We start from the raw sequence: 24,681 nt of genomic DNA, 5'->3' as shown, positions 1-24,681 counted from the left end.
TATCTTTTGTGCCAGGGCCACAAAAGATGTACTGTATTTATCGGCGTACAACGCACACGTTTATGCGTGTTATAAGCAGATCCCCGCTGCCTGTGGGTGAAGAGGAGCGAGCGCAGCCGAAATGGCCCGAGCTGAGTTTACTGTGTGCTCCGCTCGCAGTCCTGCAATTGGACGTGTGCCATGTCCATTATAGAAGCCGGGCCAAGGGGGCGGGACTGCGAGAGGAGCCGATTACACAAAACATCCGGCGCTCTCGGTGGCAATTTTTAAAAGCGTTAATTTCTCTTCTGTTCATGGACGGACACAGCAGCATATTGACTTTAGGGTATTATCCTCCTGCTAGGAGATTGACTAGGCAGAAAAAACGGCCTGTAAAGCAGTGGTTCTCAACCTGGGGGTCGGGACCCCCCTCTGGTCAAATTATTATTTTCCAGGGGTCACCAAATCCTGGGCTGTTCCTGGAGCCCACGGCCGCCCACTCGGCCTCTTTGCCCATTCAGATCACGGCATGGCTGGGGGGACAGACTAGAGGTCAGCTGACTGGTGAGGAATGTGAAGTGGGAGGGGCTGGATGAGACCCCATCTCCTGATTTCAGCATAGGGGACACAGTGAGTAACACTACACTATATTCCCACTACAGTCCCCAGATCAGCAGATGACCCCCCCCCCCCCCCACCAAGGAGTAAGAAGGAAGAAAAATACTTGGAAGGGAGAGCAAGAGAGGGGGAGAGAACAAAACGGCTGGAAGGGGGGAAAACATGAAATTAGGATAGAGAGAAAAAGATGAACAAAGAAAGGTGAACATCCTAAACAAATGTACCATATGAGGTTTTAATATTTTATGAGTGGAAGGGACTCGGAGCGCTAAATGTCCATGGGTTAGGGGCGCAAATTACTTGTCTTGGGTGCTGACAACCCCCGCTACGAAAACTCTTTTATTGTTGGGTCCCCACAACTTGGGAAATTTTATCAAGGGGTTAAGGCGCTAGTAAGGTGGAGAACCACTGATGTAAAGTGTTAAAACACATCGTACAGTACCTCCCCAGGGGGCGGTCCCCCTGGGTACACCCCACCCCCTTCTCCTTGCAGCCTCAGGTGTGGCTTTTTTTTTGCCTAGCACCGAATGACATGGCTCCCTGTGGGCCCATGTGACCTAGGGATTTTTTTTTTTTTTTTGATCCTGAGATCTACTGCTGACTGGGTGACGGGCTGGATCCTTGTCGCACAGAATTTTCCTGAAAAAGCGGACCTCTCCTCCGTCAGTGGACCCCGCTGTGTCCAGACTGAACAAGGCGACCACGTTGCCTGTGGGAGGGGCTCCTGCTTTCAAGGACCCCGCAGATAGGAGAGCTGAGGCCCGCTCCATGTTCACGGTGGTGGGGTCGGCGATGCGACCGGTCTTGGCCGAGGCTCTAGTGTGTCAGACACCTTACTGAATAGGCAAAAATGTTGCTTCAGGGGTTGGAGGAGTATCAAGCCCCCGTCGGACTGTGTGGCGCAGGCCGACCAGTTGGTGCCGGGCCTTAAAGTTTGTCTGAGTCGGCCCTGGATACGCTTCCCTTGCTCTCCAGAGCCTCGGCCTACGCGGTGGTGTTGCGCCACCTGATCTGGCTGAAGTGTTGGTCCGCGGACCAGTCTTCTAAGAAGGCCTTGGTGGACTTGCCCTTTAAGGGTGGACGGATTTTTGCTTCCTCTCTGAATGACATTATTAAGATGCCACGGTAGGTAAGAGCACTCCGCTCCCACAATCCAGTAAGCGTTTTTTTTTGTCCGCCCGGTGCTGCAGGTAAGTGCTCCCAAGCCGATAAGGCGCCTACTGAAGGACAGAAGCACCCCTGGTTCCGTAAGCCTGCGGAAGAATCTGTCACTCGGGTGGGGGCAGGCTTCGCAAATTCGCAGCTCGGACGTCTTCTTTCTGACCGGTGGGTTTGCGAAGTTGTTTCCTCGGGGTACAAGATGGTTGCTCTCTTGCCCACCGAGCAGATTTTTTATGTTTTCCTCCGGGTTGTCGGGAGGCCCTGTTTGGGGCTGTTCAGGATCTGCTGGTCAGGGGGGGAGGGGGGTGATTGTGCCGCTTCCATTACAGGAACGGTTTCGGGAGTTTTACTCCAATCTGTTTGTAGTCCCCAAGAAGGAAGGGGTCCGTCCAATCCTGGACCTCAAGAAGGAAGGGGTCCGTCCAATCCTGGACCTCAAGAAGGAAGGGGTCCGTCCAATCCTGGACCTCAAGAAGGAAGGGGTCCGTCCAATCCTGGACCTCAAGAAGGAAGGGGTCCGTCCAATCCTGGCCCTCAACTGTTTTGTGAGCGTGCAAAGGTTCAGGATGGAGTCGGTTCGCTCTGTAGTGGCGGCTCTCCATCAGGGGGATTTTCTGGCGTCCTTGGATCTCAAGGACGCATATTTGTATATCCCCACATGCGCCAAGCATCAGATTTCTGCGCTTTGCAGTCGCGGTAGACCACTTTCAATTTGTGGCCCTCCCCTTCGGTCTGGCTTCGGCGCCGAGGGTTTTCACTAAGGTGCTCGCCCCGATTCTGGACGACCTTCTGACGGCCTCTTTAACCACTTGCCGCCCGCCAATGACAGATTGACGGCGGCAAAGTGGTTTGTGAATCCTGACCGGACGTCATATGACCCCGGGGGCGCGCATCGCGGCGATCGTTGTTGCGGGGTGTCAGTCTGACACCCTGCAACACGATCTCGGTAAAGAGTCTCACAGAGACTCTTTACCACGTGATCAGCCGTGTCCAATGACGGCTGATCACGATGTAAACAGGAAGAGCCGTTGATGGCTCTTCCTCACTCGCGTCTGACAGAGGAGAGCCGATCGGCGGCTCTCCTGACAGGGGGGGTTTGCGCTGATTGTTTATCAGCGCAGCCCCCCCTCGGATCGCCACCCTGGACCACCAGGGAAGAGCAGATTTAAAAAAAGGCTAAAAAAAAAAAAAGGGCTGTAAAAAAAAAGCATTAAAAAAAAGCCAATCAGTGCCCACAAATGGGCACTGACTGGCAACATAGGTTAATCAGTGCCGCCCCAGTGTCCATCAGTGCCACCCCACATTGTCCATCAGTGCCACCCCACAGTGCCCATCCATGCCCAGTGCCACCCATAAGTAGCCATCAGTGCCGCCTATGTGTGCGCCCATCAGTGCCGCCTATGTGTGCGCCCATCAGTGCCGCCTATGTGTGCGCCCATCAGTGCCGCCTATGTGTGCGCCCATCAGTGCCGCCTATGTGTGCGCCCATCAGTGCCGCCTATGTGTGCGCCCATCAGTGCCGCCTATGTGTGCGCCCATCAGTGCCGCCTATGTGTGCGCCCATCAGTGCCGCCTATGTGTGCGCCCATCAGTGCCGCCTATGTGTGCGCCCATCAGTGCCGCCTATGTGTGCGCCCATCAGTGCCGCCTATGTGTGCGCCCATCAGTGCCGCCTATGTATGCGCCCATCAGTGCCGCCTATGTGTGCGCCCATCAGTGCCGCCTATGTGTGCGCCCATCAGTGCCGCCTATGTGTGCGCTGCCATATCAGTGCCCGTAATTGAAAGAGAAAACTTACTTATTTATAAAAAAATAAAAACTTTTTTTTTTTCAAAATTTTCAGTTTTTTTTTTTTTTTAGTTGTTGCGCAAAAAAAAAAAAAATCGCAGAGGTGATCAAATACCACCAAAAGAAATCTCTATTTGTGGGGAAAAAAGGACGCAAATTTTGTTTGGGTACAGTGTAGCATGAGCGCGCAATTGCCATTCAAAGTGCGACAGCGCTGAAAGCAGAAAATTGGCCTGGGCGGGAAGGTGCGTAAGTGCCCCCCGGTATGGAAGTGGCTAAAAAAATAATTTTATCCTGAGACTTCGCCAATAAATCCGGTATATCCAATAATACGCCGGAGGCGGAGCTCCTCTCTTTACTCACACAGAGCCACAAAGACGAGAGAATTCTTCTTGGGCGTTGTGTATTAGTGGCTCGGAGGATCACACTTAGGCGTCGGCCCCACGCAGGATCACTTCATCAAATCCTCTTTGAAAAAAGTTTGGACACCCCTGATTTATAGCAACCTCCTGAGTGACGGCGCGATCCGAGCCGACGGAAATCACCGAACCTGAGCAGCAAGAGGTCCGGGGCCCCGTCCTCTCCGCTCGCTGGGCCCCGCGTCCTCTCCGCTCGCTGGGCCCCGCGTCCTCTCCGCTCGCTGGGCCCCGCGTCCTCTCCGCTCGCTGGGCCCCGCGTCCTCTCCGCTCGCTGGGCCCCGCGTCCTCTCCGCTCGCTGGGCCCCGCGTCCTCTCCGCTCGCTGGGCCCCGCGTCCTCTCCGCTCGCTGGGCCCCGCGTCCTCTCCGCTCGCTGGGCCCCGCGTCCTCTCCGCTCGCTGGGCCTCGCGTCCTCTCCGCTCGCTGGGCCTCGCGTCCTCTCCGCTCGCTGGGCCCCGCGTCCTCTCCGCTCGCTGGGCCCCGCGTCCTCTCCGCTCGCTGGGCCTCGCGTCCTCTCCGCTCGCTGGGCCTCACGTCCTCTCCGCTCGCTGGGCCTCGCGTCCTCTCCGCTCGCTGGGCCTCACGTCCTCTCCGCTCGCTGGGCCTCGCGTCCTCTCCGCTCGCTGGGCCCTCTCGTCCTCTCCGCTCGCTGGGCCTCGCGTCCTCTCCGCTCGCTGGGCCTCGCGTCCTCTCCGCTCGCTGGGCCTCGCGTCCTCTCCGCTCGCTGGGCCTCGCGTCCTCTCCGCTCGCTGGGCCTCGCGTCCTCTCCGCTCGCTGGGCCTCACGTCCTCTCCGCTCGCTGGGCCTCACGTCCTCTCCGCTCGCTGGGCCTCACGTCCTCTCCGCTCGCTGGGCCTCACGTCCTCTCCGCTCGCTGGGCCTCACGTCCTCTCCGCTCGCTGGGCCCCACGTCCTCTCCGCTCGCTGGGCCCCACGTCCTCTCCGCTCGCTGGGCCCCGTCCTCTCCGCTCGCTGGGCCCCACGTCCTCTCCGCTCGCTGGGCCCCGCGTCCTCTCCGCTCGCTGGGCCCCACGTCCTCTCCGCTCGCTGGGCCCCGCGTCCTCTCCGCTCGCTGGGCCCCACGTCCTCTCCGCTCGCTGGGCCCCACGTCCTCTCCGCTCGCTGGGCCCCACGTCCTCTCCGCTCGCTGGGCCCCACGTCTCTTTTTTTTTTTTAATATCCTCCAATCCACGGGGGGATGGTGAGGAATGAGCCTGGATGCCCCCCGAGGTTCAGAGATTTCCGGGGGCTGCGCAGTCAAGCAGGGAACCAGATCGATAGGGGAACCAGATGGACAAGACACCGGCTGCTTTTCTCTGATGTGAGAATTTGTCGGAAGTTCTCAGGCTGATAACAGAGGAAGGGGCAGGAGAGAGACGAGGGACGCGACACTAGAGATGGGCGGAGCTCATGAATCGGGTACCTCCCCTTTAAGGGGCACTGTGGGGACAGGAGGCTCTTAGGGGGGACTGTGGGCGGTCCAAGTAATCCGGTGCCGCTAGCTCCTCCCACACCTCACTTCTTCTTAAAGCGATAGTACAGGTTCAGCTCTGTAAATGGTTTTATACAGAGCACCCCGATCCTCCTCTTCTGGGGCTCCTGCAGTGTGCCCCTTCCAATCAGGGCACTAGGTGTGTGATCACTCCTGAGCTATAAGACACACAGGGCCACCGCTCAGCCCCACCCCAACTCCTCATTGGCTATGATTGACAGCAGTGGGAGCCAATGAGGAGAGGGAGTCCGGGGGTCAGGCACATCGCTGTGGGGGGTTCAGGTGAGTATTGGGGGAGGAGCTGTGGGGGGTTCAGGTGAGTATTGGGGGAGGAGCTGTGGGGGGTTCAGGTGAGTATTGTGGGAGGAGCTGTGGGGGGTTCAGGTGAATATTGGGGGAGGAGCTGTGGGGGGTTCAGCTGAGTATTGTGGGAGGAGCTGTGGGGGTTCAGGTGAGTATTGGGGGAGGAGCTGTGGGGGTTCAGGTGAGTGTTGGGGGAGGAGCTGTGGGGGGTTCAGGTGAGTGTTGGGGGAGGAGCTGTGGGGGTTCAGGTAAGTATTGTGGGAGGAGCTGTGGGGGTTCAGGTAAGTATTGTGGGAGGAGCTGTGGGGGTTCAGCTGAGTATTGTGGGAGGAGCTGTGGGGGGTTCAGGTGAGTATTGGGGGAGGAGCTGTGGGGGTTTAGGTAAGTATTGTGGGAGGAGCTGTGGGGGGTTCAGGTGAGTGTTGGGGGAGGAGCTGTGGGGGGTTCAGGTAAGTATTGTGGGAGGAGCTGTGGGGGGTTCAGCTGAGTATTGTGGGAGGAGCTGTGGGGGGTTCAGGTGAATATTGGGGGAGGAGCTGTGGGGGTTCAGGTGAGTGTTGGGGAAGGAGCTGTGGGGGGTTCAGGTGAGTATTGTGGGAGGAGCTGTGGGGGGTTCAGGTGAGTATTGTGGGAGGAGCTGTGGGGGGTTCAGGTGAGTATTGTGGGAGGAGCTGTGGGGGGTTCAGGTGAGTATTGGGGGAGGAGCTGTGGGGGTTCAGGTGAGTGTTGGGGGAGGAGCTGTGGGGGGTTCAGGTGAGTATTGTGGGGGGTTCAGGTGAGTGTTGGGGGAGGAGCTGTGGGGGTTCAGGTGAGTGTTGGGGGAGGAGCTGTGGGGGTTCAGGTAAGTATTGTGGGAGGAGCTGTGGGGGGTTCAGCTGAGTATTGTGGGAGGAGCTGTGGGGGGTTCAGCTGAGTATTGGGGGAGGAGCTGTGGGGGTTCAGGTGAGTGTTGGGGGAGGAGCTGTGGGGGTTCAGGTGAGTATTGTGGGAGGAGCTGTGGGGGGTTCAGGTGAGTATTGTGGGAGGAGCTGTGGGGGGTTCAGGTGAATATTGGGGGAGGAGCTGTGGGGGTTCAGGTGAGTGTTGGGGAAGGAGCTGTGGGGGGTTCAGGTGAGTATTGTGGGAGGAGCTGTGGGGGGTTCAGGTGAGTATTGTGGGAGGAGCTGTGGGGGGTTCAGGTGAGTATTGTGGGAGGAGCTGTGGGGGGTTCAGGTGAGTATTGGGGGAGGAGCTGTGGGGGTTCAGGTGAGTGTTGGGGGAGGAGGTGTGGGGGGGTCAGGTGAGTATTGTGGGGGGTTCAGGTGAGTGTTGGGGGAGGAGCTGTGGGGGTTTAGGTAAGTATTGTGGGAGGAGCTGTGGGGGGTTCAGGTGAGTATTGTGGGAGGAGCTGTGGGGGGTTCAGGTGAGTATTGGGGGAGGAGCTGTGGGGGGTTCAGGTAAGTATTGTGGGAGGAGCTGTGGGGGGTTCAGGTGAGTGTTGAGGGAGGAGCTGTGGGGGGTTCAGGTGAGTGTTGGGGGAGGAGCTGTGGGGGGTTCAGGTGAGTGTTGGGGGAGGAGCTGTGGGGGGTTCAGGTATTGGGGGAGGAGCTGTGGGGGGTTCAGGTGAGTATTGGGGGAGGAGCTGTGGGGGTTCAGGTGAGTGTTGGGGGAGGAGCTGTGGGGGGTTCAGGTGAGTATTGTGGGAGGAGCTGTGGGGGGTTCAGGTGAGTGTTGGGGGAGGAGCTGTGGGGGTTCAGGTAAGTATTGTGGGAGGAGCTGTGGGGGGTTCAGGTGAGTGTTGGGGGAGGAGCTGTGGGGTTCAGGTAAGTATTGTGGGAGGAGCTGTGGGGGGTTCAGGTGAGTATTGTGGGAGGAGCTGTGGGGGGTTCAGGTGAGTATTGGGGGAGGAGCTGTGGGGGGTTCAGGTAAGTATTGTGGGAGGAGCTGTGGGGGGTTCAGGTGAGTGTTGAGGGAGGAGCTGTGGGGGGTTCAGGTGAGTGTTGGGGGAGGAGCTGTGGGGGGTTCAGGTGAGTGTTGGGGGAGGAGCTGTGGGGGGTTCAGGTATTGGGGGAGGAGCTGTGGGGGGTTCAGGTGAGTGTTGGGGGAGGAGCTGTGGGGGGTTCAGCTGAGTATTGGGGGAGGAGCTGTGGGGGGTTCAGGTGAGTGTTGGGGGAGGAGCTTTGGGAATTCAGGTGAGTATTGTGGGAGGAGCTGTGGGGGGTTCAGGTGAGTGTTGAGGGAGGAGCTGTGGGGGTTCAGGTGAGTGTTGGGGAAGGAGCTGTGGGGGGTTCAGGTGAGTATTGTGGGAGGAGCTGTGGGGGGTTCAGGTGAATATTGGGGGAGGAGCTGTGGGGGTTCAGGTGAGTGTTGGGGAAGGAGCTGTGGGGGGTTCAGGTGAGTATTGTGGGAGGAGCTGTGGGGGGTTCAGGTGAGTATTGTGGGAGGAGCTGTGGGGGGTTCAGGTGAGTATTGGGGGAGGAGCTGTGGGGGTTCAGGTGAGTGTTGGGGGAGGAGCTGTGGGGGGTTCAGGTGAGTATTGTGGGAGGAGCTGTGGGGGGTTCAGGTGAGTGTTGGGGGAGGAGCTGTGGGGGTTCAGGTAAGTATTGTGGGAGGAGCTGTGGGGGGTTCAGGTGAGTGTTGGGGGAGGAGCTGTGGGGGTTCAGGTAAGTATTGTGGGAGGAGCTGTGGGGGGTTCAGGTGAGTATTGTGGGAGGAGCTGTGGGGGGTTCAGGTGAGTATTGGGGGAGGAGCTGTGGGGGGTTCAGGTAAGTATTGTGGGAGGAGCTGTGGGGGGTTCAGGTGAGTGTTGAGGGAGGAGCTGTGGGGGGTTCAGGTGAGTGTTGGGGGAGGAGCTGTGGGGGTTCAGGTGAGTGTTGGGGGAGGAGCTGTGGGGGGTTCAGGTATTGGGGGAGGAGCTGTGGGGGGTTCAGGTGAGTGTTGGGGGAGGAGCTGTGGGGGTTCAGCTGAGTATTGGGGGAGGAGCTGTGGGGGGTTCAGGTGAGTGTTGGGGGAGGAGCTTTGGGAATTCAGGTGAGTATTGTGGGAGGAGCTGTGGGGGGTTCAGGTGAGTGTTGGGGGAGGAGCTGTGGGGGGTTCAGGTGAGTATTGTGGGAGGAGCTGTGGGGGGTTCAGGTGAGTATTGTGGGAGGAGCTGTGGGGGGGTTCAGGTGAATATTGGGGGAGGAGCTGTGGGGGTTCAGGTGAGTGTTGGGGAAGGAGCTGTGGGGGTTCAGGTGAGTATTGTGGGAGGAGCTGTGGGGGGTTCAGGTGAGTATTGTGGGAGGAGCTGTGGGGGGTTCAGGTGAGTATTGGGGGAGGAGCTGTGGGGGTTCAGGTGAGTGTTGGGGAGGAGCTGTGGGGGGTTCAGGTGAGTATTGTGGGAGGAGCTGTGGGGGGTTCAGGTGAGTATTGGGGGAGGAGCTGTGGGGGTTCAGGTGAGTGTTGGGGGAGGAGCTGTGGGGGGTTCAGGTGAGTATTGTGGGAGGAGCTGTGGGGGGTTCAGGTGAGTGTTGGGGGAGGAGCTGTGGGGGTTCAGGTAAGTATTGTGGGAGGAGCTGTGGGGGGTTCAGGTGAGTGTTGGGGGAGGAGCTGTGGGGGTTCAGGTAAGTATTGTGGGAGGAGCTGTGGGGGGTTCAGGTGAGTATTGTGGGAGGAGCTGTGGGGGGTTCAGGTGAGTATTGGGGGAGGAGCTGTGGGGGGTTCAGGTAAGTATTGTGGGAGGAGCTGTGGGGGGTTCAGGTGAGTGTTGAGGGAGGAGCTGTGGGGGGTTCAGGTGAGTGTTGGGGGAGGAGCTGTGGGGGGTTCAGGTGAGTGTTGGGGAGGAGCTGTGGGGGGTTCAGGTATTGGGGGAGGAGCTGTGGGGGGTTCAGGTGAGTGTTGGGGGAGGAGCTGTGGGGGGTTCAGGTGAGTATTGTGGGAGGAGCTGTGGGGGGTTCAGGTGAGTATTGTGGGAGGAGCTGTGGGGGGTTCAGGTGAGTATTGTGGGAGGAGCTGTGGGGGGGTTCAGGTGAATATTGGGGGAGGAGCTGTGGGGGTTCAGGTGAGTGTTGGGGAAGGAGCTGTGGGGGGTTCAGGTGAGTATTGTGGGAGGAGCTGTGGGGGTTCAGGTGAGTATTGTGGGAGGAGCTGTGGGGGGTTCAGGTGAGTATTGGGGGAGGAGCTGTGGGGGTTCAGGTGAGTGTTGGGGGAGGAGCTGTGGGGGGTTCAGGTGAGTATTGTGGGAGGAGCTGTGGGGGGTTCAGGTGAGTATTGGGGGAGGAGCTGTGGGGGTTCAGGTGAGTGTTGGGGGAGGAGCTGTGGGGGGTTCAGGTGAGTATTGTGGGAGGAGCTGTGGGGGGTTCAGGTGAGTGTTGGGGGAGGAGCTGTGGGGGTTCAGGTAAGTATTGTGGGAGGAGCTGTGGGGGGTTCAGGTGAGTGTTGGGGGAGGAGCTGTGGGGGTTCAGGTAAGTATTGTGGGAGGAGCTGTGGGGGGTTCAGGTGAGTATTGTGGGAGGAGCTGTGGGGGGTTCAGGTGAGTATTGGGGGAGGAGCTGTGGGGGGTTCAGGTAAGTATTGTGGGAGGAGCTGTGGGGGGTTCAGGTGAGTGTTGAGGGAGGAGCTGTGGGGGGTTCAGGTGAGTGTTGGGGGAGGAGCTGTGGGGGGTTCAGGTGAGTGTTGGGGGAGGAGCTGTGGGGGGTTCAGGTATTGGGGGAGGAGCTGTGGGGGGTTCAGGTGAGTGTTGGGGGAGGAGCTGTGGGGGGTTCAGGTGAGTATTGTGGGAGGAGCTGTGGGGGGTTCAGGTGAGTATTGTGGGAGGAGCTGTGGGGGGTTCAGGTGAGTATTGTGGGAGGAGCTGTGGGGGGTTCAGGTGAATATTGGGGGAGGAGCTGTGGGGGTTCAGGTGAGTGTTGGGGAAGGAGCTGTGGGGGGTTCAGGTGAGTATTGTGGGAGGAGCTGTGGGGGTTCAGGTGAGTATTGTGGGAGGAGCTGTGGGGGGTTCAGGTGAGTATTGGGGGAGGAGCTGTGGGGGTTCAGGTGAGTGTTGGGGGAGGAGCTGTGGGGGGTTCAGGTGAGTATTGTGGGAGGAGCTGTGGGGGGTTCAGGTGAGTATTGGGGGAGGAGCTGTGGGGGTTCAGGTGAGTGTTGGGGGAGGAGCTGTGGGGGGTTCAGGTGAGTATTGTGGGAGGAGCTGTGGGGGGTTCAGGTGAGTGTTGGGGGAGGAGCTGTGGGGGTTCAGGTAAGTATTGTGGGAGGAGCTGTGGGGGGTTCAGGTGAGTGTTGGGGGAGGAGCTGTGGGGGTTCAGGTAAGTATTGTGGGAGGAGCTGTGGGGGGTTCAGGTGAGTATTGTGGGAGGAGCTGTGGGGGGTTCAGGTGAGTATTGGGGGAGGAGCTGTGGGGGGTTCAGGTAAGTATTGTGGGAGGAGCTGTGGGGGGTTCAGGTGAGTGTTGAGGGAGGAGCTGTGGGGGGTTCAGGTGAGTGTTGGGGGAGGAGCTGTGGGGGGTTCAGGTGAGTGTTGGGGGAGGAGCTGTGGGGGGTTCAGGTATTGGGGGAGGAGCTGTGGGGGGTTCAGGTGAGTGTTGGGGGAGGAGCTGTGGGGGGTTCAGCTGAGTATTGGGGGAGGAGCTGTGGGGGGTTCAGGTGAGTGTTGGGGGAGGAGCTTTGGGAATTCAGGTGAGTATTGTGGGAGGAGCTGTGGGGGGGTTCAGGTGAGTGTTGGGGGAGGAGCTGTGGGGGGTTCAGGTGAGTATTGTGGGAGGAGCTGTGGGGAATTCAGGTGAGTATTGTGGGAGGAGCTGTGGGGGGTTCAGGTGAGTATTGTGGGAGGAGCTGTGGGGGGTTCAGGTGAGTATTGTGGGAGGAGCTGTGGGGGTGCATTCTATCTACTATATCTATTGGCTATGAACCCCCCCCCCCCCCACATACCACCGACACTGTACCCCCCACACATTCCATATCCCTGACCCTGCAGAGCCTCCCCCGGATATAATGGTTTTCTTTCATATTCTGTATTCTCTCGCCTACTGATAGAACTCCTCCCCCTCCCCGCCCCGCTACTCCGGACACGCTCCGCCCACTTCCTTCTTCGATATCACTTCCGGGTCCCTCTGGTGTTGGGAAATATATCACTTCCGGGTCCCTCTGGTGTTGGGAAATTCACGTGACAGCGATGAGTGAGGAGGAGAAACGAGCGGAACTTTACCGATCGGTGCGAGAATTCCCCGACTTCCCCTCCCCCGGGGTGACCTTCAGGTGAGTCACCCCCTATCCCCCCTCTTCACCCCACAGAGGTCACCCCATCCCCCCCTCTACACCCCTCACCCCCCCCTCTACACCCCACAGATCCCCCATCCCCCCCTTCACCCCACAGAGAGACCCCCCCCCTCTTTACCCCACAGAGGTCACCCCATACCCCCCTCTACACCCCTCACCCCCCCCCCTCTACACCCCACAGATCCCCCATCCCCCCCTTCACCCCACAGAGAGACCCCCCCCCTCTTTACCCCACAGAGGTCACCCCATCCCCCCCTCTTTACCCCACAGAGGTCACCCCATCCCCCCCTCTACACCCCTCACCCCCCCTCTACACCCCACAGATCCCCCATCCCCCCCTTCACCCCACAGAGAGACCCCCCCCTCTTTACCCCACAGAGGTCACCCCATCCCCCCCTCTACACCCCACCCCCCCTCTTCACCCCTCACCCCCCCCTTCACCCCACAGAACCCCCATCATCCCCCCCTTCACCCCACAGAGACCCCACCCCCCCCCTTCACCCCACAGAGGTCCCATCCCCCCCTCTTCATCTCATAGTTGGGGGGACAGTTAATGAGTAGATGATGATTCTCCGGTTTCCCTGCAGAGACATCACTCCGGTGATGAAGAATCCCTCCGCTCTTCGTGCCGCCACCGATCTGTTTGAGAGATTTATCCGGGAGAACTTCGCTGATGTGGATGTGATTGCCGGTAAGAGAACCGCATGGGAGGAGCTCAGACCCCGCCCACTCTTTCCTATTGGTCAGATCCCTGGTGGCCCCTAAAGGTACCAATCAGTGTCTCCCTAATTCCCTGTTATAGCGGAGATTTCTAACAGTCTCTAAACCATGTCCTGTGCGATGTCTGCAGTCTCTGACCATCTATTGTATTATGTCTGCAGTCTCTGACCATCTCCTGTACTATGTCTGCAGTCTCTGACCATCTCCTGTGCGATGTCTGCAGTCTCTGATCATCTCCTGTACTATGTCTGCAGTCTCTGACCATCTCCTGTACTGTGTCTGCAGTCTCTGATCATCTCCTGTATTATGTCTGCAGTCTCTGACCATCTCCTGTAGTGTGTCTGCAGTCTCTGACCATCTCCTGTATTATGTCTGCAGTCTCTGATCATCTCCTGTACTATGTCTGCAGTCTCTGATCATCTCCTGTATTATGTCTGCAGTCTCTGATCATCTCCTGTACTATGTCTGCAGTCTCTGACCATCTCCTGTACTATGTCTGCAGTCTCTGACCATCTCCTGTATTATGTCTGCAGTCTCTGACCATCTCTTGTATTATGTCTGCAGTCTCTGATCATCTCCTGTACTATGTCTGCAGTCTCTGACCATCTCCTGTACTATGTCTGCAGTCTCTGACCATCTCCTGTACTATGTCTGCAGTCTCTGACCATCTCCTGTATTATGTCTGCAGTCTCTGACCATCTCCTGTACTATGTCTGCAGTCTCTGATCATCTCCTGTACTATGTCTGCAGTCTCTGACCATCTCCTGTATCATGTCTGCAGTCTCTGACCATCTCCTGTACTATGTCTGCAGTCTCTGATCATCTCCTGTACTATGTCTGCAGTCTCTGACCGTCTCCCGTATTATGTCTGCAGTCTCTGACCATCTCCTGTACTATGTCTGCAGTCTCTGATCATCTCCTGTACTATGTCTGCAGTCTCTGACCGTCTCCCGTATTATGTCTGCAGTCTCTGACCATCTCCTGTGCGATGTCTGCAGTCTCTGACCATCTCCTGTACTATGTCTGCAGTCTCTGATCATCTCCCGTATTATGTCTGCAGTCTCTGACCATCTCCTGTATTATGTCTGCAGTCTCTGATCATCTCCTGTATTATGTCTGCAGTCTCTGACCATCTCCTGTATTATGTCTGCAGTCTCTGACCATCTCCTGTACTATGTCTGCAGTCTCTGATCATCTCCTGTACTATGTCTGCAGTCTCTGATCATCTCCTGTACTATGTCTGCAGTCTCTGACCATCTCCTGTATCATGTCTGCAGTCTCTGACCATCTCCTGTACTATGTCTGCAGTCTCTGATCATCTCCTGTACTATGTCTGCAGTCTCTGACCGTCTCCCGTATTATGTCTGCAGTCTCTGACCGTCTCCCGTATTATGTCTGCAGTCTCTGACCATCTCCTGTGCGATGTCTGCAGTCTCTGACCATCTCCTGTACTATGTCTGCAGTCTCTGATCATCTCCTGTATTATGTCTGCAGTCTCTGATCATCTCCTGTAGTGTGTCTGCAGTCTCTGACCATCTCCTGTATTATGTCTGCAGTCTCTGACCCTCTCCTGTACCATGTCTGCAGTCTCTGACCATCTCCTGTGCGATGTCTGCAGTCTCTGACCATCTCCTGTAGTGTGTCCATTATCTTTGGCTGACACTGAGTATTCATGGAATGTGTGGCCCCTGTGGTGATCGGACTTCTTGGGGCCACATCACAGAAATTGTTCATATTAGAGATCAGGGATGGATAAAAGAGCTGAAGGACGGCGATCATTCTCATGCTGGTAGTGGGCGGGGTTATACTCTGTACTGGCCAATCCTGACTGGGGTGTGATGAGGGTTGAACTCGCTGGTTGGAGGATAATGATTGGAGGGGCGGGATCTGTTTTCTCTTCCAGGATTGGACTCTCGCGGTTTCCTGTTTGGTCCGGTTTTGGCGCAGAGATTGGAGATCGGCTTCGTATTGATTCGGAAAAAAGGAAAATTACCGGGACCCACGGAGTGCGTTTCCTACGCCCTGGAGTATGGGAAGGTGAGCGCCCCCTAGAGGACAGACGTGTGATTACACCCCTCCCCCGCCACAGTGCCCAACATCAACCCTTCCATCTTTCTTCAGGCGGAGATTGAGATCCAGTCGGATGCTGTGGATCCGGGACAGAAAGTTGTGATCATCGATGATCTGCTGGCTACAGGAGGTAAAGAAACTGACAGCCGTGTGCAGGCAACGAGGGGGCCCCCAGGGGGTGGAGGGGGAGCGAGCGGGGCAAGACTGTACTGAGGGTGAGCGGGGGGAGGGCGGCTGTGTGGAGCGGGGGGAGGAGGCTGTGCGGGGGGGGGGGGAAGGCTGTGTGGGGGGGAGCGAGTGGGGGGGGGGGCTGTGCAGAGGGGGAGCGAGCGGGGCAAGACTGTGCTGAGGGTGAGCGGGGGGAGGGGGAGGGCGGCTGTGCGGGGGGGGGGGGGGAAGGCTGTGTGGGGGGGAGCGGGCGGGGGAAGACTGTGCGGAGGGGGAGGAGTGGGGGGAAGGCTGTGCGGAGGGGGAGCGAGCGGGGCGGAATGCTGTGCGGAGGGGGAGGAGTGGGGGGGGAAGGCTGTGCAGGGGGAGCAAGCGGGGGAAGACTGCGAATGGGGAGCGAGTGGGGGGGGGGGCTGTGCAGAGGGGGAGCGAGCGGGGCAAGACTGTGCTGAGGGTGAGCGGGGGGGGGGGGAGGGCGGCGGGGTGGAGCGGGGGGGGGGGGAGGCTGTGCGGGGGGGGGGAAGGCTGTGTGGGGGGGAGCGAGCGGGGGAAGGCTGTGCGGAGGGGGAGCGAGCGGGGGCCACCCAGTGGGGGGTGGGAAGGGAATGAGGAACGTGAGCGGAGGGGAATGAGGACGACGGGAGTCTCGGGACTATATTTAAAGCGGGGGTTCACCCTCAATAACAACATTCTAGCATAAAATGAGGCATAGTAGCGCGAGCGACAGTACGCCTATATTTTTTTTATCCCCGTACTCACTGTGCAATCCCGTAGTGAAGATTCCGACTCCCCGCGGGGGATGGGCGTTCCTATCCAGAGGGAAGATGATTGACGGCCGGCTATGGCGCGTCACGCTCCCCGAAGATAGCCGGAGTAGGTCTCGGCTCTTCACTGCGCTATACGGCGCCTGCGCAAAGACTATGCACAGGCGCCGTGAAGAGCCAAGTCCTATTTTGGCTATTTCCGGAGAAGCGTGACGCGCCAGAGCCGGCCGTCAATCATCTTCCCTCTGGATAGGAACGCCCATTCCCCGCGGGGAGTCGGAATCTTCACTACGGGATTGCACTGTGAGTAGGGGATAAACAAATAAATAAAGGCGCACTGTCGCTCGCGCTACTATGCCTCATTTTATGCTAGAATGTTGTTATTGAGGGTGAACCCCCTCTTTAATAGAAAGTCCCCTCCCCCTCAGGCTGCTTTGTTCTCCCATGATGCACTTTGATTGGTTTGATTCTTCGCAGGGACGATGAGCGCCGCCTGCGATCTCCTGCAGAGGAAGAACGCCGAGATCCTGAGCTGTCTGGTGCTGATTGAGCTGAAATCATTGAAAGGCGCCGAGAAGCTCCGCCCCCACCATGTCCACTCCCTGCTTCAGTATGACTGAGGGGGGCGCTGCTCGGGGGTCCCGGCACTACGAGGGGCCGATGACGGCTTCATCATCTGAAGGGCGAATCTCTCTGCAGCCAATCACAGAGGGATTTGCTGATCTCAGTGGGGAGTGGTCCTATGTAATAGACCCACCCCTAATTATATGTTCACCCTCCAAGTTACTGTGGGCGGAGCCGACTTGGGGTTAAAGGGTCGGAATATTTCACCAGTCTAATGGAATCAATTAAATTCACCTCGCTCGCCCTTCCTTTTGCTCCCCCGCCATGCTGTTCAGGTGTCTGGTGTAAAACGCATCCACCGCATCCACTGTCGTTTCCCCCCACCCCGCGTCCACTGTCGGTGCTCCTCCCTCCCCCCCCCCGCCCCGCGTCCACTGTCGGTGCCCCTCCCTCCCCCCCCCCGCCCCCGCGTCCACTGTCGGTGCTCCTCCCTCCCCCCCCCCGCCCCGCATCCACTGTCGGTGCTCCTCCCCCCCCCCCCCCCCCGCATCCACTGTCGGTGCTCCTCCCTCCCCCCCCGCCCCGCATCCACTGTCGGTGCTCCTCCCCCCCCCCCCCCCCGCATCCACTGTCGGTGCTCCTCCCCCCCCCCCCCCCCCCCGCATCCACTGTCGGTGCTCCTCCCCCCCCCCGGCATCCACTGTCGGTGCTCCTCCTCCCCCCCCCGCATCCACTGTCGGTGCTCCTCCTCCCCCCCCCGCATCCACTGTCGGTGCTCCTCCTCCCCCCCCCGCATCCACTGTCGGTGCTCCTTCCATCATCTTCCATATCCCTAACCAATCGGGTGCTACGTGAGCGCGTCCTTTTTCGCTCTCCAATGGAGGAAGGAGTGAGCGGAGCGCCTCCCGGAGGCCTTACACTGTGCCTGCAGACATTTCAGCTTTCTTCAATATTTAATTTTTTTATTGTATCCGATGATGTCATATTCTAAAACGGACAATAAAACAAATTTTTCTTTAATCCTTCGTGTTTGTTTCTTAAAAAGTGACTGTCATTCAGGGGACCACCGACCCCCCCCCCCCCCCCCCCCCAAATAACAGGACCAGTCCAGAGCTATGTTTCGGCCACTGAAATTTTGGTGACTTTCTATTTATAATATTGTGAATGTTATATTTACAGTAGTACCTTGGATTACGAGTATAATCCGTTCCAGAAACGTGCTTGTAATCCAAAGCACTCGTATATCAAAGCGAGTTTCCCCATAAGAAATAATGGAAACTCAAATGATTTGTTCCACAGTGACTGCTTGGGTATGCAGTACCACATGTGGCCAGGGGTTCTGGGGGGCGCCGGACACGCTTGGAGAGACTTAAGAAGGTAGTTTTTCTGCGCTTCTCCGCCCCCCCCCCCCCCCCCCGGCCAAACCAAATGCGGTATTACATACCCCAGCGGCCTGAATCCTGCGAGACAAACGCTCGCAAATCGAGTCAGGATTTTTATTTAAAGTTGCTCATCTTTCAAAATGCTCGTAAACTGAGGTTTACTGTACTGCCTATTGCTATTGTGTGTGTGTGTGTGTGTGTATATATATATTTATTTATTTATTTATTTAGAGTGTGTGTATAAATTTATATATATAGGGCTCTGTGTGTGTGTGTATATATATAGCTATGTGTGTGTATATATTTATATATATATGGGTGTGTGTGTATATATAGATAGGGCTCTGTGTATATATTTATATATCTCGGGTTACAAGCGTTTGCAAAGATGAGGAACTTTAAACATGATATAAATTTTTGCGCCTGACATGAAGATTACAGGGCGCTGAATAAGTCGCCCTTCTCTCTCTGCTGACATTTCCTATAGGGAAGGGAGAGGACGGCGCCGATCTTCCCTATAGAAAGCCAAACATTATTATTCTCCGATTATAAAAGATCAGTAAATATTCAAACAATTTTTTTTCCCTTCAATAATAAATCAGAATGCAGCCGTCACCTCCGATCCTCGCCGAGGTCTATGGGGGCGATTCAGCTGAGCCCTGTAACCAATCAGCTTCTTTGGTTTAGTAAATCTCCCCCAATGAAAACTCGAATTTACTCTCCAAGCCCAGAAAACAAAAGGCTGAATGTTTCCGGCTGCTGTGGACCCCACAGACCCCTTTACATGTCTATTCCTAATTCAGAGATGAATGGAAACCAGAAAACTGCTTTGTGTGAAAGAATCTGACATTTAATTGGCATCGGGTCGGAGAAATAGATCGGCGTCGGGTCAGAGAATAGATCGGCGTCGGGTCGGAGAATAGATCGGCGTCGGGTCGGAGAAATAGATCGGCGTCGGGTCAGAGAAATAGATCGGCGTGGGGTCAGAGAAATAGATCGGCGTTGGGTCAGAGAAATAGATCGGCGTTGGGTCAGAGAAAAGATTGGCGTCGGGTCGGAGAATAGATCGGCGTCGGGTCAGAGAATGCGTCGGGTCAGAGAAATAGATCGGCGTCGGGTCGGAGAATAGATCGGCGTCGGGTCGGAGAAAAGATCGGCGTCGGGTCGGAGAATAGATCGGCGTCGGGTCGGAGAATAGATCGGCGTCGGGTCGGAGAAAAGATCGGCGTCGGGTCGGAGAAAAGATCGGCGTCGGGTCAGAGAAAAGATCGGCGTCGGGTCAGAGAAAAAGTTCCATTTATCAGCTGCAGCTCTCTGGGGTGCAGTACTTCTCCTCACCACTAGGAGGCGCCCTGAGTTTGCCATGCTGGGATTGCCCATCAGTCATTGACCTCCATCCAGCACACATTCACAAAGGTTCGGGGGTCCATTTTATCGATGTAGAGGACGCCATCTAAGTGGTCCATCTCATGCTGAACAATGCGGGCCGCCCAGCCCCGGCTCCTCCAGCTTGTCTCCTCCCCTTTCTCATTCAGCCCTGAAAAGACATCAGAAATGGAAGAAGCTGAAGGATCGGCATGACGCCCAAACATAAAATGAATATTGGCTGATAAATCCCGAATATAGGAAATATCTGACATGGGGGGAGGGGTCAATGTTCTGGTCCGCCCCCCCACATCCTCTCTGCACCCCCCTATTAAAGGTCAAACACAACAGCGGGGGCGGTGGATCCATGAGATAGAGCAAATCGCCTCGTCCCGCACCCCTCCCCCGCGCAGAACTCGTCTTCAGCATAGTGTCACTTTGTAAGATTTCAATAAAGTTTGTTCAAATAAAAAGTACAATGTGCTGGGATCAGTGAATTGGGGAGATTTCCCTTCACTTCCTGTCCCAGACCCCCAACCAGGAAGTGATGAAATGATGCATCAGCACAAGGGACACGCCCTACAGCAGGGGGCGGAGATCTACCTGAACATGGGAGGAGTCACACCGCATAACAATCTCCTCCTCTGTCACACACACTCGGGTCGCTTTTCAGAGGACAGCAGTGAATGAGCCCTTCGTTTTATTCTGCAGCGGCACCCTTAGAGCTCCTGTGGGGGGGGGGGGGACTCTGCGCCCCAATCCCAACGCTCTTCACCTGCAGCAGGAATTACGCCCCGTTTCTATTGGTTGGCGCTGCACCCCGATAATTGCAACCCATTTAAGTAAATGGAGTCCCTCTGCAAGCGCCCCACAACTGCATTCCTCTGCGGGGTCCGAGCCGATGGTGAGAGGCGACAACACTGCCTGCTTTAACCCCGTGTGTGCTGTACAATGTTCCAGGGCGCCCTCATTCACTTCAATGGGTCCACCGACCGACCATGAGGGGGCGCATCCCTCCGACTCCTTGTCACTGCAGCTAAAGGGGGTGTGGTTAAGGTGGGAGTGGTAAAAACTCATCTTAACGATCAGGTTTTACACCCCCCCCCCCCAAACTGCAAGTGTAAATGAACCCTTATTGTTTCGCGCCCCCTATAAGGCCGTTTACCTGCAACGTGGGGCGCCTGCGCTTTGCCATTCTATTATATACACAGGTGTGGGGCGCCAAAAATCCTGCATTCAGAAAGTGTAGCAATCCCGGGGATAGAATAGAAGTCTATGGATAAGTGTAGCAATCCCGGGGATAGAATAGAAGTCTATGGATAAGTGTAGCAATCCCGGAGATAGAATAGAAGTCTATGGATAAGTGTAGCAATCCCGGAGATAGAATAGAAGTCTATGGATAAGTGTAGCAATCCTGGAGGATAGAATAGAAGTCTATGGATAAGTGTAGCAATCCCGGGGATAGAATAGAAGTCTATGGATAAGTGTAGCAATCCCGGAGATAGAATAGAAGTCTATGGATAAGTGTAGCAATCCCGGAGATAGAATAGAAGTCTATGGATAAGTGTAGCAATCCCGGAGATAGAATAGAAGTCTATGGATAAGTGTAGCAATCCCGGAGATTATAGAATAGAAGTCTATGGATAAGTGTAGCAATCCCGGAGATTATAGAATAGAAGTCTATGGATAAGTGTAGCAATCCCGGAGATAGAAGTCTATGGATAAGTGTAGCAATCCCGGGGATAGAATAGAAGTCTATGGATAAGTGTAGCAATCCCGGAGATAGAATAGAAGTCTATGGATAAGTGTAGCAATCCCGGAGATAGAATAGAAGTCTATGGATAAGTGTAGCAATCCCGGGGATAGAATAGAAGTCTATGGATAAGTGTAGCAATCCCGGGGATAGAATAGAAGTCTATGGATAAGTGTAGCAATCCCGGGGATAGAATAGAAGTCTATGGATAAGTGTAGCAATCCCAGAGATAGAATAGAAGTCTATGGATAAGTGTAGCAATCCCTGGGATAGAATAGAAGTCTATGGATAAGTGTAGCAATCCCGGAGATAGAATAGAAGTCTATGGATAAGTGTAGCAATCCCGGAGATAGAATAGAAGTCTATGGATAAGTGTAGCAATCCCGGAGATAGAATAGAAGTCTATGGATAAGTGTAGCAATCCCGGGGATAGAATAGAAGTCTATGGATAAGTGTAGCAATCCCGGGGATAGAATAGAAGTCTATGGATAAGTGTAGCAATCCCAGAGATAGAATAGAAGTCTATGGATAAGTGTAGCAATCCCGGAGGATAGAATAGAAGTCTATGGATAAGTGTAGCAATCCCGGAGATAGAATAGAAGTCTATGGATAAGTGTAGCAATCCCGGAGATTATAGAATAGAAGTCTATGGATAAGTGTAGCAATCCCGGGGATAGAATAGAAGTCTATGGATAAGTGTAGCAATCCCGGAGATAGAATAGAAGTCTATGGATAAGTGTAGCAATCCCGGAGATATAATAGAAGTCTATGGATAAGTGTAGCAATCCCGGGGATAGAATAGAAGTCTATGGATAAGTGTAGCAATCCCAGAGATAGAATAGAAGTCTATGGATAAGTGTAGCAATCCCTGGGATAGAATAGAAGTCTATGGATAAGTGTAGCAATCCCGGGGATAGAATAGAAGTCTATGGATAAGTGTAGCAATCCCGGAGATATAATAGAAGTCTATGGATAAGTGTAGCAATCCCGGGGATAGAATAGAAGTCTATGGATAAGTGTAGCAATCCCAGAGATAGAATAGAAGTCTATGGATAAGTGTAGCAATCCCTGGGATAGAATAGAAGTCTATGGATAAGTGTAGCAATCCCGGAGATAGAATAGAAGTCTATGGATAAGTGTAGCAATCCCGGAGATAGAATAGAAGTCTATGGATAAGTGTAGCAATCCCGGAGATAGAATAGAAGTCTATGGATAAGTGTAGCAATCCCGGAGATAGAATAGAAGTCTATGGATAAGTGTAGCAATCCCGGGGATAGAATAGAAGTCTATGGATAAGTGTAGCAATCCCGGAGGATAGAATAGAAGTCTATGGATAAGTGTAGCAATCCCGGAGATTATAGAATAGAAGTCTATGGATAAGTGTAGCAATCCCGGGGATAGAATAGAAGTCTATGGATAAGTGTAGCAATCCCAGAGATAGAATAGAAGTCTATGGATAAGTGTAGCAATCCCGGAGATAGAATAGAAGTCTATGGATAAGTGTAGCAATCCCAGAGATAGAATAGAAGTCTATGGATAAGTGTAGCAATCCCGGAGATAGAATAGAAGTCTATGGATAAGTGTAGCAATCCCGGGGATATAATAGAAGTCTATGGATAAGTGTAGCAATCCCGGGGATAGAATAGAAGTCTATGGATAAGTGTAGCAATCCCGGGGATAGAATAGAAGTCTATGGATAAGTGTAGCAATCCCGGAGATATAATAGAAGTCTATGGATAAGTGTAGCAATCCCGGGGATAGAATAGAAGTCTATGGATAAGTGTAGCAATCCCGGAGATAGAATAGAAGTCTATGGATAAGTGTAGCAATCCCGGAGATAGAATAGAAGTCTATGGATAAGTGTAGCAATCCCAGAGATAGAATAGAAGTCTATGGATAAGTGTAGCAATCCCGGGGATAGAATAGAAGTCTATGGATAAGTGTAGCAATCCCGGAGATAGAATAGAAGTCTATGGATAAGTGTAGCAATCCCGGAGATAGAATAGAAGTCTATGGATAAGTGTAGCAATCCCGGAGATAGAATAGAAGTCTATGGATAAGTGTAGCAATCCCAGAGATAGAATAGAAGTCTATGGATAAGTGTAGCAATCCCGGGGATAGAATAGAAGTCTATGGATAAGTGTAGCAATCCCGGAGATAGAATAGAAGTCTATGGATAAGTGTAGCAATCCCGGAGATAGAATAGAAGTCTATGGATAAGTGTAGCAATCCCGGAGATAGAATAGAAGTCTATGGATAAGTGTAGCAATCCCGGGGATAGAATAGAAGTCTATGGATAAGTGTAGCAATCCCGGGGATAGAATAGAAGTCTATGGATAAGTGTAGCAATCCCGGAGATAGAATAGAAGTCTATGGATAAGTGTAGCAATCCCGGGGATAGAATAGAAGTCTATGGATAAGTGTAGCAATCCCGGGGATAGAATAGAAGTCTATGGATAAGTGTAGCAATCCCGGGGATAGAATAGAAGTCTATGGATAAGTGTAGCAATCCCGGAGATAGAATAGAAGTCTATGGATAAGTGTAGCAATCCCGGAGATAGAATAGAAGTCTATGGATAAGTGTAGCAATCCCGGAGATAGAATAGAAGTCTATGGATAAGTGTAGCAATCCCGGAGATAGAATAGAAGTCTATGGATAAGTGTAGCAATCCCGGAGATTATAGAATAGAAGTCTATGGATAAGTGTAGCAATCCCGGGGATAGAATAGAAGTCTATGGATAAGTGTAGCAATCCCGGGGATAGAATAGAAGTCTATGGATAAGTGTAGCAATCCCGGAGATAGAATAGAAGTCTATGGATAAGTGTAGCAATCCCGGGGATAGAATAGAAGTCTATGGATAAGTGTAGCAATCCCGGGGATAGAATAGAAGTCTATGGATAAGTGTAGCAATCCCGGGGATAGAATAGAAGTCTATGGATAAGTGTAGCAATCCCAGAGGATAGAATAGAAGTCTATGGATAAGTGTAGCAATCCCGGAGATAGAATAGAAGTCTATGGATAAGTGTAGCAATCCCGGAGATAGAATAGAAGTCTATGGATAAGTGTAGCAATCCCGGGGATAGAATAGAAGTCTATGGATAAGTGTAGCAATCCCGGGGATAGAATAGAAGTCTATGGATAAGTGTAGCAATCCCGGAGATAGAATAGAAGTCTATGGATAAGTGTAGCAATCCCGGGGATAGAATAGAAGTCTATGGATAAGTGTAGCAATCCCAGAGATAGAATAGAAGTCTATGGATAAGTGTAGCAATCCCGGGGATAGAATAGAAGTCTATGGATAAGTGTAGCAATCCCGGGGATAGAATAGAAGTCTATGGATAAGTGTAGCAATCCCGGGGATAGAATAGAAGTCTATGGATAAGTGTAGCAATCCCGGGGATAGAATAGAAGTCTATGGATAAGTGTAGCAATCCCGGAGGATAGAATAGAAGTCTATGGATAAGTGTAGCAATCCCGGAGATAGAATAGAAGTCTATGGATAAGTGTAGCAATCCCGGGGATAGAATAGAAGTCTATGGATAAGTGTAGCAATCCCGGGGATAGAATAGAAGTCTATGGATAAGTGTAGCAATCCCGGAGATAGAATAGAAGTCTATGGATAAGTGTAGCAATCCCGGGGATAGAATAGAAGTCTATGGATAAGTGTAGCAATCCCGGAGATAGAATAGAAGTCTATGGATAAGTGTAGCAATCCCGGGGATAGAATAGAAGTCTATGGATAAGTGTAGCAATCCCGGAGATAGAATAGAAGTCTATGGATAAGTGTAGCAATCCCGGGGATAGAATAGAAGTCTATGGATAAGTGTAGCAATCCCGGGGATAGAATAGAAGTCTATGGATAAGTGTAGCAATCCCGGAGATAGAATAGAAGTCTATGGATAAGT

General features: G+C 54.1%; 2 protein-coding genes across 2 annotated transcripts in view; one reads left to right on the top strand and one right to left on the bottom strand.

Moving 5' to 3' along the window:
- The first annotated feature begins 11,826 nt into the window (after positions 1–11,826).
- LOC120922006 (adenine phosphoribosyltransferase-like) lies at positions 11,827–16,599 on the top strand. The gene is made up of 5 exons (XM_040334537.1): positions 11,827–11,967; positions 12,576–12,679; positions 14,612–14,745; positions 14,830–14,908; positions 16,188–16,599. The coding sequence occupies exons 1-5, from the start codon at positions 11,885–11,887 to the stop codon at positions 16,328–16,330; spliced, it is 543 nt and encodes a 180-aa protein (XP_040190471.1). The 5' UTR covers positions 11,827–11,884; the 3' UTR covers positions 16,331–16,599.
- A 1,885-nt stretch (positions 16,600–18,484) lies between these two features.
- The window catches only part of PDF (peptide deformylase, mitochondrial), a 37,027-nt gene continuing 30,830 nt past the window's right edge, over positions 18,485–24,681 (bottom strand). The window contains exon 3 of the mRNA XM_040334531.1: positions 18,485–19,193. Within this exon, the coding sequence (XP_040190465.1) occupies positions 19,036–19,193 (158 nt within the window). The 3' untranslated portion in view covers positions 18,485–19,035. The remainder of the gene's footprint in view (positions 19,194–24,681) is intronic.

The sequence above is a fragment of the Rana temporaria genome, assembly GCF_905171775.1.
Source record: "Rana temporaria chromosome 13 unlocalized genomic scaffold, aRanTem1.1 scaffold_420_arrow_ctg1, whole genome shotgun sequence".
Taxonomy (NCBI): domain Eukaryota; kingdom Metazoa; phylum Chordata; class Amphibia; order Anura; family Ranidae; genus Rana; species Rana temporaria.
Note: the sequence above shows the minus strand (reverse complement) of the source record. Positions and strands in the feature narration are given on the sequence as shown.

Excerpts from the sequence above, each read along its gene's own strand:
- LOC120922006 (XM_040334537.1), top strand. The coding sequence starts at position 11,885 with ATGAGTGAGGAGGAGAAACGAGCGGAACTTTACCGATCGGTGCGAGAA. Across the intron at positions 12,680-14,611 it reads TGATGTGGATGTGATTGCCG|GATTGGACTCTCGCGGTTTC; the intron begins GTAAGAGAACCG and ends TTTCTCTTCCAG. Across the intron at positions 14,746-14,829 it reads ACGCCCTGGAGTATGGGAAG|GCGGAGATTGAGATCCAGTC; the intron begins GTGAGCGCCCCC and ends ATCTTTCTTCAG.